Source organism: Lactuca sativa, chromosome 5 (assembly GCF_002870075.4).
Source record: "Lactuca sativa cultivar Salinas chromosome 5, Lsat_Salinas_v11, whole genome shotgun sequence".
Lineage (NCBI taxonomy): Eukaryota > Viridiplantae > Streptophyta > Magnoliopsida > Asterales > Asteraceae > Lactuca > Lactuca sativa.
This window is the reverse complement of record NC_056627.2, coordinates 293,007,477-293,019,584: the sequence shown is the minus strand read 5'-3', so window position 1 is coordinate 293,019,584 and position 12,108 is coordinate 293,007,477. Positions and strand designations below refer to the sequence as shown.

The 12,108-nt window shown below is 35.2% G+C and overlaps 2 protein-coding genes across 2 annotated transcripts; one reads left to right on the top strand and one right to left on the bottom strand.

Annotated features, from left to right (window-relative positions):
- The first annotated feature begins 854 nt into the window (after positions 1–854).
- Positions 855–5,628, top strand: LOC111910363 (protein SLOW WALKER 2). The gene is made up of 14 exons (XM_023906207.2): positions 855–1,783; positions 1,890–2,009; positions 2,117–2,192; positions 2,293–2,361; positions 2,477–2,557; positions 2,650–2,721; positions 2,836–2,928; positions 3,045–3,185; positions 3,271–3,354; positions 3,483–3,626; positions 3,729–3,818; positions 3,904–3,986; positions 4,067–4,408; positions 4,494–5,628. Exons 1-14 carry the CDS (start codon positions 999–1,001, stop codon positions 5,368–5,370), a joined length of 3,057 nt encoding a protein of 1,018 aa, XP_023761975.1. The 5' UTR covers positions 855–998; the 3' UTR covers positions 5,371–5,628.
- Positions 5,629–9,630: 4,002 nt separating this feature from the next.
- Positions 9,631–10,440, bottom strand: LOC111910362 (17.4 kDa class III heat shock protein). Its single transcript, XM_023906206.3, has 2 exons — positions 10,137–10,440; positions 9,631–10,050 (listed from the first exon to the last, which is right to left on the bottom strand). Exons 1-2 carry the CDS (start codon positions 10,359–10,361, stop codon positions 9,790–9,792), a joined length of 486 nt encoding a protein of 161 aa, XP_023761974.1. The 5' UTR covers positions 10,362–10,440; the 3' UTR covers positions 9,631–9,789.
- Between the last annotated feature and the right edge of the window lie 1,668 nt (positions 10,441–12,108).

The window sequence follows — 12,108 nt, the reverse complement described above, 5'->3', positions numbered from 1 at the left end:
AGTTGCTTTTGATTTGAGTTTGGCTAACAAATTCGGGTTGACTTTGAGACACAAAATCGAAGAGATTAAATTCGGTTTTATATTAAAGTTATGGTTGTGGTTGTTGTTGTGGACATTGTTATTGATAATACAATAACATACTACCATAATGGTAGATGGATGGTGAATAGATTGGTTGATTAAATGAAGGGGTTGATGTGTTTCTTGTAAGTGTATTTTGGTTGTTTTATTGGTTTGAGGAAGTCATGGTTTGCATATCGAAAGTCATCTTTTTATTAACATTAACCAACAACACACGCGCATTGTTGGCACTAAAAAATGTTATTCAATCCACCAATACACCCGAAAGAATTATCTCTTATAAAAGAAAGAGCTCATAACCGCTTTGAATATGAAGAGATGGAGGTAGTATTGTAGAGAGGTAGAAGTACTTTTTTGAGACGTGGTAAATATAGATATTGAAGGTAGTATCTATAAATAATTTTTGTTTTGAATTTTCAAAAGTAAACGGTCGCAAAGCTTTAAAGAGAAGACAAAGTAAATCAATGAAAGACGCCGTGACATGGTGGAGCCGCTCTCGGCCTAGGCCACACAACCGAGATGATGTGCGCCGCGAGTGAGGTTGCAAACCATCATTCACATCGTGTCTACTTTTTTTATGTGTCTAAAATGACATAATAAACTATTAAATCATTTCTGAAATTTACTCCGGCATCCGAATGATCGATTCAAACATCATTTGCAATTTTCTATTTTCTAAAATTATTGTATTGTTAATGTTTGAATATAAATACGAGATTTTCCTTTGCAATATTCTATTGAAATGACATTTTAAGAGCAAACATAACTTTGAATTAAAAAAAGAGTATCCGAAGTTGGAGCCGCGAACAAAGCATTGCACCCTCTCAAACGGCCTAAAACCCTAAAAATAAAACCTAAAAGGGTTTCTTTACAACGCTGGTGGTGCTACTGCCTTCTCCTGTAATTGGCCTGAAAAAATGCCGATTTCAAAGCAGAAGAAGAAATCTTCACCAGCAACAACAGTATCCAAAGACAATGATGCCGATCTCCTTCAATCAGAAATTGCCAACTTCGCCTCTTCACTCGGTCTCTCTTCATCTGTTCCCTCCACCGGCTTCGACGACTCCGATTTCCGTAAACGAGCTCCTATCAAGAAAAACCCTAAAGTTGACATCAAGAAGAACGATGACAAATTTAAAGACAACAATAACAAGAAGAACACCGATAAATTTAAAAACAGTAACAAGAAAGAGAAGGAAGAGCCTCCCAATCCACAGCCTAAGCCCAAGGCTCAAATACACTTCTCTGTTGATAATTCAAAAATGTTCGATAAATTCAAGAATCTTCCAAAACTCCCTCTGATAAAGGCAAGTTCTTTGGGGGTTTGGTACGATGACGCAGCTGAGCTGGAAGAAAAGCTGATTGGAAGCGGAGTGAATAAAAAGAAAGTTGAGTTTAAAAACGTGGAAGAATGGAAGGGTTTGGTGGAGAAGAAGAAGGAGCTTGCAGAGAGGTTGTTGGCGCAGTACGTACACGATTACGAGTTGTCCAGGGGACAGAGTGGGGATATTAAGATGGTATTGGCTACACAGAGGTCCGGGACTGTGACTGATAAAGTGTCGGCATTCTCAGTTCTTGTTGGGGACAATCCAATTGCTAACATCAAGTCAATTGATGCACTTGTAACTATGGTTACTTCAAAAGTTGGTAAACGTTATGCCTTTACAGGATTTGAAGCACTGAAAGAAATGTTCATATCAAGGTTTGCACCTTCCTACTATTCGGTTATTCTTTAAAATAAGTATCTGTATTTTATTTGTGATTTCTCTCTCCATCTTCACTAATTGATGTGTTCATTTTTATACCAGTCTATTACCTGATCGCAAGCTGAGGACACTTTTTCAACAGCCTTTGAATCATCTTCCTGATTCAAAGGATGGCAATTCGCTTCTACTATTCTGGCATTGGGAGGAATGCCTAAAACAGAGGTTGAATGCTTCAACCTTGTAGACTTGTATTCCTTTTGGTGTTTTTTTACTATTATTTGCTATTTGCAGCTTTCTTTACCTGTTGATGACTTTATGTTCGAATGCAGGTATGAGCGCTATATATTTGCACTTGAAGAAGCTTCTAGAGATGTGCTAGCTACACTTAAGGATAAAGCATTGAAGGTTTGTTTACTTTTATGTTTGTGTTCTTTACAAAAGTTGATTAGTAACATTCTATATGATAAAATTAACATATGACTTTGTTTCTCTATAATGCTTTCAGACAATTTATGCATTACTGAAGAGCAAATCAGAGCAAGAGCGCCGATTGCTCTCTGCACTTGTAAACAAGGTTTATACTTTATATATATTATCATCTCATATTTCTTCTTGAAAAACCGTTTTAACAATCTATATTATCAGCTCTTCTGGTAACTTAAGTATTTCACAAACCTTGTTGTCTGCAGTTAGGGGATCCTGAAAATAAGGCTGCATCTAATGCTGATTATCTCTTGTCAAAGCTTTTGTCAGATCATCCAAATATGAAGGTATACAGGGCCTATAATTTTTTTATGTTCCTAATTTTACTATTCTTGATCATAATCTTTACTAACATTTCCCAATGTTTGCAACTTTACAGGCAGTTGTGGTTGATGAAGTAGATAATTTTCTTTTTAGACCTCATTTGGTTTTGCGAGCCAAGTACCATGGTGTATGTTTTTATGCACTTTCTTGGATGTTTTTAATGATTGATTTTGTTCAAAGTTTCATATTCTGTTGATAATCAAATTAGTATACGAATATGACTCGATCTCTTTATATGCAGGTTAACTTTTTGAGCCAGATCCGTCTAAGTCACATAGGTGATGGGCCAAAAGTGGCAAAACGATTAGTAGATGTATATTTTGCTTTATTTAAGGTAATGTATGGAACATCATTCTCCAATGTAATCTGGTAATTTAAGAAAAAAATCGTTTTGCTTTTGATTTGACTAATGGTCATAATGCTATAAGTTCTGAAAGTATATTGTTTTAGGTGCTTATATCTGAGGCTGGTGGCAAAACCAAGGAGAAGAAGACCAAAGAAGATTATAAAAAACCCAAAGACAAGGATGCTAAAAAGGATGAAGATCCTCATGTGGAAATGGATTCAAGATTATTATCAGCTCTTTTAACAGTTAGTATATCCTCAATATCTATTTTTTAGGTTTACTTTCTATTTCTAGTTTTCTTGGCTGCTTATCTTCTTCTTTATCTAACAGGGAGTCAATAGGGCTTTCCCTTTTGTTGCAAGCAATGAAGCAGATGACATTGTTGAATCCCAGACTCCAATGCTCTTTCAGCTGGTAAGCTCACAAATAAACTAGTTATCTGACTTTTTTACCCTTTTGCAGGTGGCTATTTTGGTCTTTTTCTTTTCTGAAAGTTAATTCAGTTATTATATGCTCACTTATATACACTTTGTGGTATACAGGTTCACTCAAAGAACTTTAATGTTGGAGTTCAAGCATTGATGCTTCTTGATAAGATCTCATCAAAAAATCAAATTGTTAGTGACCGATTTTATCGTGCCTTGTATTCCAAGCTATTACTTCCTTCTGCAATGAACAGCTCCAAGGTAAGCAAACTTATCTGCTTTCTCCGTATCCTATGTTTTAAAGTTCTTTTTTTAAATCTTTTTGCTAACATTCAAAGTTTAATGAGTACAAATCTTTTTCAGGAAGAAATGTTCATTGGTCTTCTTTTACGAGCTATGAAAAACGATCTTAATTTGAAAAGGGTTTCTGCCTTTGCAAAACGTTTGTTGCAGGTAAGTAGTAAAATTTACACCTGACCCCTTTGATTCCTATGGTTTTTCTTTTCACATCCCCCTAATTAAAAATCTATAATGACAGGTTTCTTTACAGCAGCCACCTCAATATGCTTGTGCATGCATCTTTCTTCTTTCTGAAGTTCTTAAATCAAAGCCACCTCTATGGTGAGGCTGCTTTTTTATCACATCATGGTCTTCAGATAAACAAACATGAGAAAGTTTCTCATCTAATTCTTTTTCTTCAGGAACATGGTGCTTCAGAATGAGTTGGCTGATGAAGAACTTGAACATTTTGAAGACATAGTTGAAGAACAAGATAAACCAGGTGGTTCTGGTGATGCTGTTCTTAGCAACAATGGTGTTCATGATGATGATGATGATGATGATAATGACATGCCAGAGGATCAAGGCGGGTCTCCAGCAGCCAGTTCTGATGATGATTTGGATAAAGATGATGACTTGCTTGGATTTGGAGGTTTGACCAAGCTCCGTGAAAGTCAAAGGAAATCTGGTGATGATAAAAGTCAACCACGAGTACAAACATTGCCTGGGGGATACGACCCTCGACACAGAGAACCTACTTATAGGTAATTTTCAAATATAAGAAAAAAACAGTTAAAAAGATGAAAAGTATGTTGTGATTGAGGTTGAGGTGTTGTTTTGATATGACAGCAATGCAGAGCGTGTAGGGTGGTGGGAGTTAATGGTGTTAGCTTCACATGTACATCCATCAGTATCCACCATGGCAAAAACCCTTCTCTCAGGTGCCAATATTGTCTACAATGGAAACCCATTAAATGATCTTTCACTTGTGGCTTTCTTGGACAAATTCATGGAGAAAAAACCAAAAGAAAGAAACTGGCATGGTGGTTCTCAGATCGAACCTGCAAAACAGCTTGACATGAGCAAGCCATTGATTGGAGCAGATATATTACAGTTGGATGAAATGGATGTAGCTCCAGAAGATGTTGTGTTCCATAGATTTTACATGAACAAGATGAACTCCACAAAGAAGCCGAAAAAGAAGAAGAAGAAGGGGGCGGAGGATGAGGCGGCAGAGGACTTGATAGGTGAAGATGGGGAAGAAGAAGATGAAATGGAGGATGAGAGTGACAATGAAGAGATTGAAGCTATATTGGATTCGACTAATTCTGCTTTGAATGCAGATGGTGAGTATGATTATGATGATTTGGATGAGATTGTTGATGGAGATGATGAGGATTTGGTTGGGGGTGATAGTGATGATGAAGGAATGGAGTTTCCAACAGATATTGAAGAAGAAGATGATGATGATGAGGGTGGTGATGTTGATGTTGATATTGGGGATGCAGAAGATGGAAGTGATGATGAAGAGGATGTGTTTGAGGTTAAACCGAAGAAAAGGAAGGCTGGTGCATCGCCTTTTGCAAGTCTTGAAGATTATGAGCATTTGTTGGAAGATGATGATGATGATGATGAAGATAATGGTAAGGACACCAAGAAACAAAAGAAATCTAAGAAGGCTAAAGGGTCCAAACCCAAGAGGAAGAAGAAAGCATCCAATGAGTAAGCTTTCATATTTATGTCTTGGTGAGTTATTTTGTTGGACTATAGTGTAGAATAATGGTATTGACTAGAAGCAGAAGCATTTTTGTTAAGATACTATAGCAGTAAAATCTGTATACGAGTCACACCATTATGAGAGATGAATATGGTTATATACTTTTTTCTTGTTTTTATTGGGTTAATGTCACACTGTTGTCATTTTGGTGTATTGCCAAGCATCATTCAGATCAATTTTAATTTGCTAAACATGTATTGATTTTAATTTCCTTTGAACTTTTGATTTCGCAATATATTTAATTTAGTTTCAATTCTATTAAAAAGCTACTGCTTAAACCCACTCTTCATTTGGCTCAACCGTTCTCCACAAACATCTCTGTCATCATCAGAATTGGTATTTTCCTTCCTGCTCTCTGCCATTCCCTACGTCTTTGTGACACCACTAGAGACAAGGGATTAAATATATAAATTGGATTAAACCAAAAGATGGGAGAAGGAGAAACACACAATGCAAAAATATGTGTTCAGACAAACCAGAACAAAGTAGTCATCACCGGTGTTGTCTAGTCTAAACAAAGTCTTTGTTTAATCCATTTTGTCCAAACACAGATTTCAGCATTGTAATTTTCAAGGTAGATTTCAATTTTTTTTTTTGGATAGAACATTGTTGGACATGATACCAAACATGATGGTCAGGGCCGGCCCTTGACAAGTTCACAAGGTGCATAAGAACAGGGCCCCAAAAAGTTCACAAGGTGCATAAGAACAGGGCCCCAAAAAGTCAGAGGGCCCAATTTTTTTAGCAGCTATGTTCAACCCAAAACAAAAAATTAGATTAATATTCTATTTGCCAGCATTTATCAGTCCACGCAAGGAGCGGGAAAAAGCAAGAAATTTCGGGAAACCCAAAAGAACGCTTCGATTTCTTCATCAGATCTTTGCTTAGGCATGTGGCAAGAATTAAATCTGCAATGGTATTGTTTGATTCATTGGATTTTGGAGGGCAATGAGGCAATCAACAATCTTCCTTCTTTCTTTTTTTCTTCACGAAATTTTGAAACAAACTTACAACCTGTCTCAAAAATCAGAAAATCGTTCTTCACTTATTTCTTTTCGAAAATCAGATCTTATGCTTTGTGCCCTGTTACGATTTTCATTTATAATTTCTGGCTTTTTATGTGTTCATTGTATGTTATTATGATTTTTGTTTCTAATTTCTGGCTTTTCTTTTCTAATTTTTGGCTCTTTATTTATCATTTGTATGTTATGAATTCGTGTCTCATTTATGGATATCTTTTTTGGTATCTTGTTTTTCTCATCTGATTTCTAACTTTTTAATTATGTTTAAGTAGTTACATAAGCGAATTTGAAGATAAGTGTCATGTTTTGATTTTATTTTATTGGATTATATCTTGTTCTTATTTTTGGATTTTTCTCTTGTTTTGTTTTGTGGCATTTTAGTTATGAAGAGGGAAAAACTTCGATAAGACACACTCACCTGATGCCTTAGATGTGGCTCCACATGTATTTCAACATTTTATTACATTTTTAATCTATTGCATTTTAGCAGTTGTTATTCAGTTGTATACCTAACGTTTTACATATTTGGTTACATTATTTAAGGATGTTGAGGTCGAAGTTCCTTGAAGCATGATATTGTTGAAGTTCTAATTTGTACAAGATATTGGTTGTTTAAAGTTAAATCTATTTGTGTTCATTTACTTGCTGAAAATTAGAATATAGTGTATTAAGTTATTTTGTAAGGATGACATTATGATTGTTGTTTTTTATATGAGGACATTATGTTTGTTGTTTTATGTATTTGCAATAGAAAATTAAAATTTATAATTGTTTTGCTTAAATTTTGAAGTATTTCAAATTTTAGGGCCTATTTTTTTTTGTTATCGCACAAGACCTTCAAAATCTCAGGGCCGGCCCTGATGATGGTCATACATTCCCTGGAAGTCACCATGTCAATCACTGAGAAATCAAGGGAATATTAATATTGGTGGTTCAGAAAAGTCCATAACAAACAAACAAGGCAACAACTAGGAGGGTGGGGATCCTTGGTGCGAGAAAAGAACCCTAAAAGGGAAGTATAAAGATAACGTGAGGTTCTTGAAAAACTTGTCTTTTATCGAAAATATAATCTCAAATAGAAGGGCATAGAGCTTAAAAATAGGGTAATAGAATAAGATACGAGTAGTCTAGGTACTAATTTCCTTTCCACGACATATGTTTGTCGTATAATATTTACCTTGTTACTCCTCTTCCCTTTTTTACTTCCAACATTTATTATTAGTATCTGCTTTCAGCTTTTTATTGCTAGCATTTATTTCAACAGTTTATGTATTCATATAAAATTTACTAGATTCCCCTCACCCTTTCTTACTTTCAGTTTTAATGTTAGTATGTTAGTCACACACTACTATTTATTCTCCTTTGTGGGATGTTTCTCTTACTCACATGCATAAAATCATCTAATATGTGCTCATGTGTTCCTTTTGCTGTAGGTTGTCAATGCTCCTACTTTTTAGCTAGACTTAATTGTCTTCATATTACCTCCTACTTACCCAAATCTTATGAGATTAATATTTTTTTTTCTTGGGATGGTATTAAGATCTTTCTTTCAACTTTTTTGGTGGGTGGGAAACACGGCTATATCGACAAAGCTTTGTCTCTTTGAGGTTTCAACTTTTTGCGTGGTTTGCTCCCCAAACCAGTTAAAATAACTTTTTATACCATTTTACATTTATTTTAATTTTTTCTTAAACTAATATTGATATGGAAAAAATAGATAAACCACCACACCAATTTCTCTCTCTCTCTCTCTCTCTCTCTCTCTCTCTCCATACCTTACAATTCTTCTGCTAATATAGCTTTTCTGTGATGTCTTCGTCTTGCCACCGAATTTTCCTCCGCCATCTGGAAATGGTGGAAATATCATTGGGCAACATGCCTATGTTACACTTCTTGATGTTAAGATTTTCTTTCTAGGTTACTGACATCATCTTTAAGGTAACGTACTGGACAAATTGAAACAAGATTTTTCAGATAACATTTGTTAAGGATTGAACAATAACTAAAAAGGTTATTGACAAAGTCAAATGAGACCAATTGTTAGTCCTACCAAAACATATGGAACACAACCGGGATAATAATTATTCGACAAAAATACCCATAAAATAATAGTTTTCTTTTCCTCAAATCATTTTCTTTTTTTGACTGCACCTTACCTTTTAATACTAGCAATGTAATCTTTTGTCACCATTTTTTTAGACGGAAGTTTCCTTTCACTGCATCGTAATCATTTTCCACATCGATCCCATATTAATCTTTATATATTTATTTTTTGGGATTTTCTAATAAGGGCACATATTAGAAAATCCCTTATTTTTTTTCTTTTTAAATTCACCCATAACAAGTAACAAAAACCAAATCCAATCTGTTATGCTTTTCCTTGTCGTATCGAATATGTGTGTGCTTAAAGAGTATATTAATATTCTTTTAATTAAGTTATCAATTAAGGATAAATATACTTACAAATGTCATACCTTAAAAAAATGTTACATATTATGTCCAAAACTATAAAATTTAACTTTGGCCCCCCTTTTCTTCAATCTTTATACGTATTTTATTTTCGGCCCCCAAATCATAACTTCAAGCTCCATCACTGCCTTAAAATGAACAGAAAATATGGATGAAAATTTTGATATGTTTAAGGATAATCTTGTAATTGTACAATTTTGTTCTGTTTGGACCTAGTTTTGACAAAAGTCATATTATAAATAATCAGTTTACCTAATAGAAGGTTTGTATCCGATCCCGGACTGCATGTGCAACATGGAAAATTTCATTGAGAGAAAGAAAAGAAAAAGGGTGCCATATTATAAATAATCAGTTTACCTAAAAGGTTTGTATCCGAATTACTGGATGGATTTTAGAAAGTCGAAAATTTTCTTTTCCATTTTTATATTTTTTTTATTTGACAATTTTAGAAGGTTAACTAGTAAGTTTTAATTTTACAGAATTTTTTTCTTTATAAGCTTCAACTTTTTTTTTTTTTTTTTTTTCTCGAAAAAACTCACATCTGCAAAGAAAAAAAAAAAGAAAAAAAAAATCCAAGGATTTTTTTAAACCATTGTCACATTTGGACTAACTATGTATATAGAGTATATAATTAGATAATTAAAAAATTGAACAAAATCACAATAAGTGATGGTCCATTCCATTAATCCCTTTTTTTCGAGACTGAAAGTGGGAAACGTACTACGAATTGAAAATTAGTTCATCGATTCAAACCATATCATTACATTCAAGAGACACTTCATTACATTACACCAGAACATAAAATCAACTAATACAGGAACTAAACCCCAACCAAAACCCAAATAAACATTCCTAAATCCTAAAATTACTATCAACTTCAAGCAATTGCTACTTCAACAGTCCTGGATTTGGGTGGCGGAGGGATCTTCTCCACCGTCACTGTCAACACCCCGTTTTCGCACTTGGCGGTGATGGCCGACATGTTACAGTTCTCAGGTAGCCGGAATTTCCTCATCAGCTTCCGAGGAGGTCTCCTTTCCAGTCTCAGGTACTTGCACCCTCCTTCCTCCTCATTCTCCTCACGCTTCCTCTTCCCATTGCTTCTCACTACCAGTAATTTCTCCTCCTCCACCGTCACCTACAACGAACAATCACACAATTCAGTCGATTTCTTCATTCTCCAAATCGCAAATTTTCTTCAAATTACATCAACTAATCATTTACCTGGATGTCGGATTTGGATAAACCAGGGACATCCATGTACATAACCAGTTCCTTGGGTGTCTCCAGTATATCCACCGCAATGTTGCCTTCCGATTCGCCATTTCCGTGATGAGAACGAGAAGAAGGGAAGATTATCTTCCCAATTCCGTCAGGGACGTCCAGTAGATGGCTCACTAAACCACCAAAATCCAGATCTCCTGGAGAAGAAATCGCAACCCTGCTCATGATTTTGTTTCTTTTTGAGATTAGAATTGAGTATTTATTGGTTGATTTCTTGATTCACGAGAAGTAAAGGGGAGGAGTGAGATTTTAATTAAGACGAAGAAAGTTCTGGTGAATGTGGAGAAAAGTCTAGAAGCATCAGGGAGTCACTCGTGGCTAGGCCACATGTCGCCACGTAACCCCTTATGCTATTGCTTTGATTTTTTGGAACGGGGCGGTCCGGTTGTTCTCCCATGTTAACATTCAATAGTTTGATCATCAACAAAAGTGAGTTTTTTAAAAATAGCCAAAGTTTAATAAATTAATTGTTTTTAGCTAAAACAATTGAGTTTTTTAAAAGTAATTAAATAAAATACAATGTGCGGATCAAAAAGTTTAACCATTTACATAAAATATCCCAAAGATCTAAAATACATGAACAATGATGAGTAAATGCCCATGTTATAAAGAGTTCGTCGTCGTTGCTTTGTCATGACACAACATGGCTACAAGGCTAATACTTGCCATCAAACTTTAACAAAATGTCGACTTAAAGGCATATATGTATATAAAAATAAATAATACTAGAAATTACATATAAAAATATTAATCATATACAAAATTGATGCCTTAAGTCGCGACTTACAAACGATGTGGCTCGCCAAAACTTGTAAAAGTTTGAGGCTTGACATTGTCGTCAGAGTCACGCCTTACGTGATTTAGAACCTTAATAAATATATTAAATTAGATATGTTAAATGATGCAAAAATTCATCAAAATCGTCTTTATGCCAATATATTGATATCTTCACTAAGGGTCTTCTGACGCAACTCTCCAATGATTTCAAGTCTAGTTTGAACGTCCATAATTACACTCCTTATAAAACTATATGGGATGCTAACAACTAGACTCTTTGCATTGTATTTGATTGTATAGCTATAACGTCGCATTTTCACAACCAATATTTTCATTTCCCACGATCACCAATAGTACCTGAAAAACATAACCAACTAGGTAACTACAAAGCTTATTGATTTTCCCCAAAATATCACATATTACAAAATACATACAACACGTGCATATTGGGCCCACAGTCACAAAAATTAGCTTGCCCCTGGGTCCATAACCACAAAGATTGGATTGTCCCCGGGTATGTTAGCCTACCGCCTCAACTCAACCGCTCCCATAAGCCTCAAGCCCTAACTGGCTCCCCTCTCGTGCCTACAACTTGCGACTAGCCCGTACCTGGTACTTGGCCTACAACATAAAGCAAGACCGCCTTAACCTGACCCACCACAATATGCCGCCATATATATATAAAATCAAATCAAGAAACCAAGTAACACGTAAGCACATGAAACTATCTACACAAGTCTACCTGTCTAACAGCTCACTACCGCGTTCTAGGCCTCTCCCAAGACACTATGCTACTATCGACAAATCTCCAAGGAATGCATAACTATATGTAACCAGAGGTGAGATAGACATCCAAACAGGTGATCCCACTCTAGAGATACAACCAAACAAGGAACAGACAAGAAAGCCTAGATCAAGAGTTCTCGGGCTATCCTATGTGACTACATATAATCCCTAGGGAACTTCACTAGACGATAACCATTATATCATTATGTAACACCCTATTTATTTAACAAAATAAATAAACAAATAATATAAATAATAATGGCTGTAAAACCCCGAGATGTATTTTATATTATTTTAATTTGGCTTCTAAGTGATAGTAAGTTGATATGAGTGGTTGTTATCGAGACTC

Excerpts from the sequence above, each read along its gene's own strand:
- LOC111910363 (XM_023906207.2), top strand. The coding sequence starts at position 999 with ATGCCGATTTCAAAGCAGAAGAAGAAATCTTCACCAGCAACAACAGTA. Across the intron at positions 3,186-3,270 it reads TATTATCAGCTCTTTTAACA|GGAGTCAATAGGGCTTTCCC; the intron begins GTTAGTATATCC and ends TTTATCTAACAG. Across the intron at positions 3,987-4,066 it reads AAATCAAAGCCACCTCTATG|GAACATGGTGCTTCAGAATG; the intron begins GTGAGGCTGCTT and ends CTTTTTCTTCAG.
- LOC111910362 (XM_023906206.3), bottom strand. The coding sequence starts at position 10,361 with ATGAGCAGGGTTGCGATTTCTTCTCCAGGAGATCTGGATTTTGGTGGT. Across the intron at positions 10,051-10,136 it reads TATCCAAATCCGACATCCAG|GTGACGGTGGAGGAGGAGAA; the intron begins GTAAATGATTAG and ends TGTTCGTTGTAG.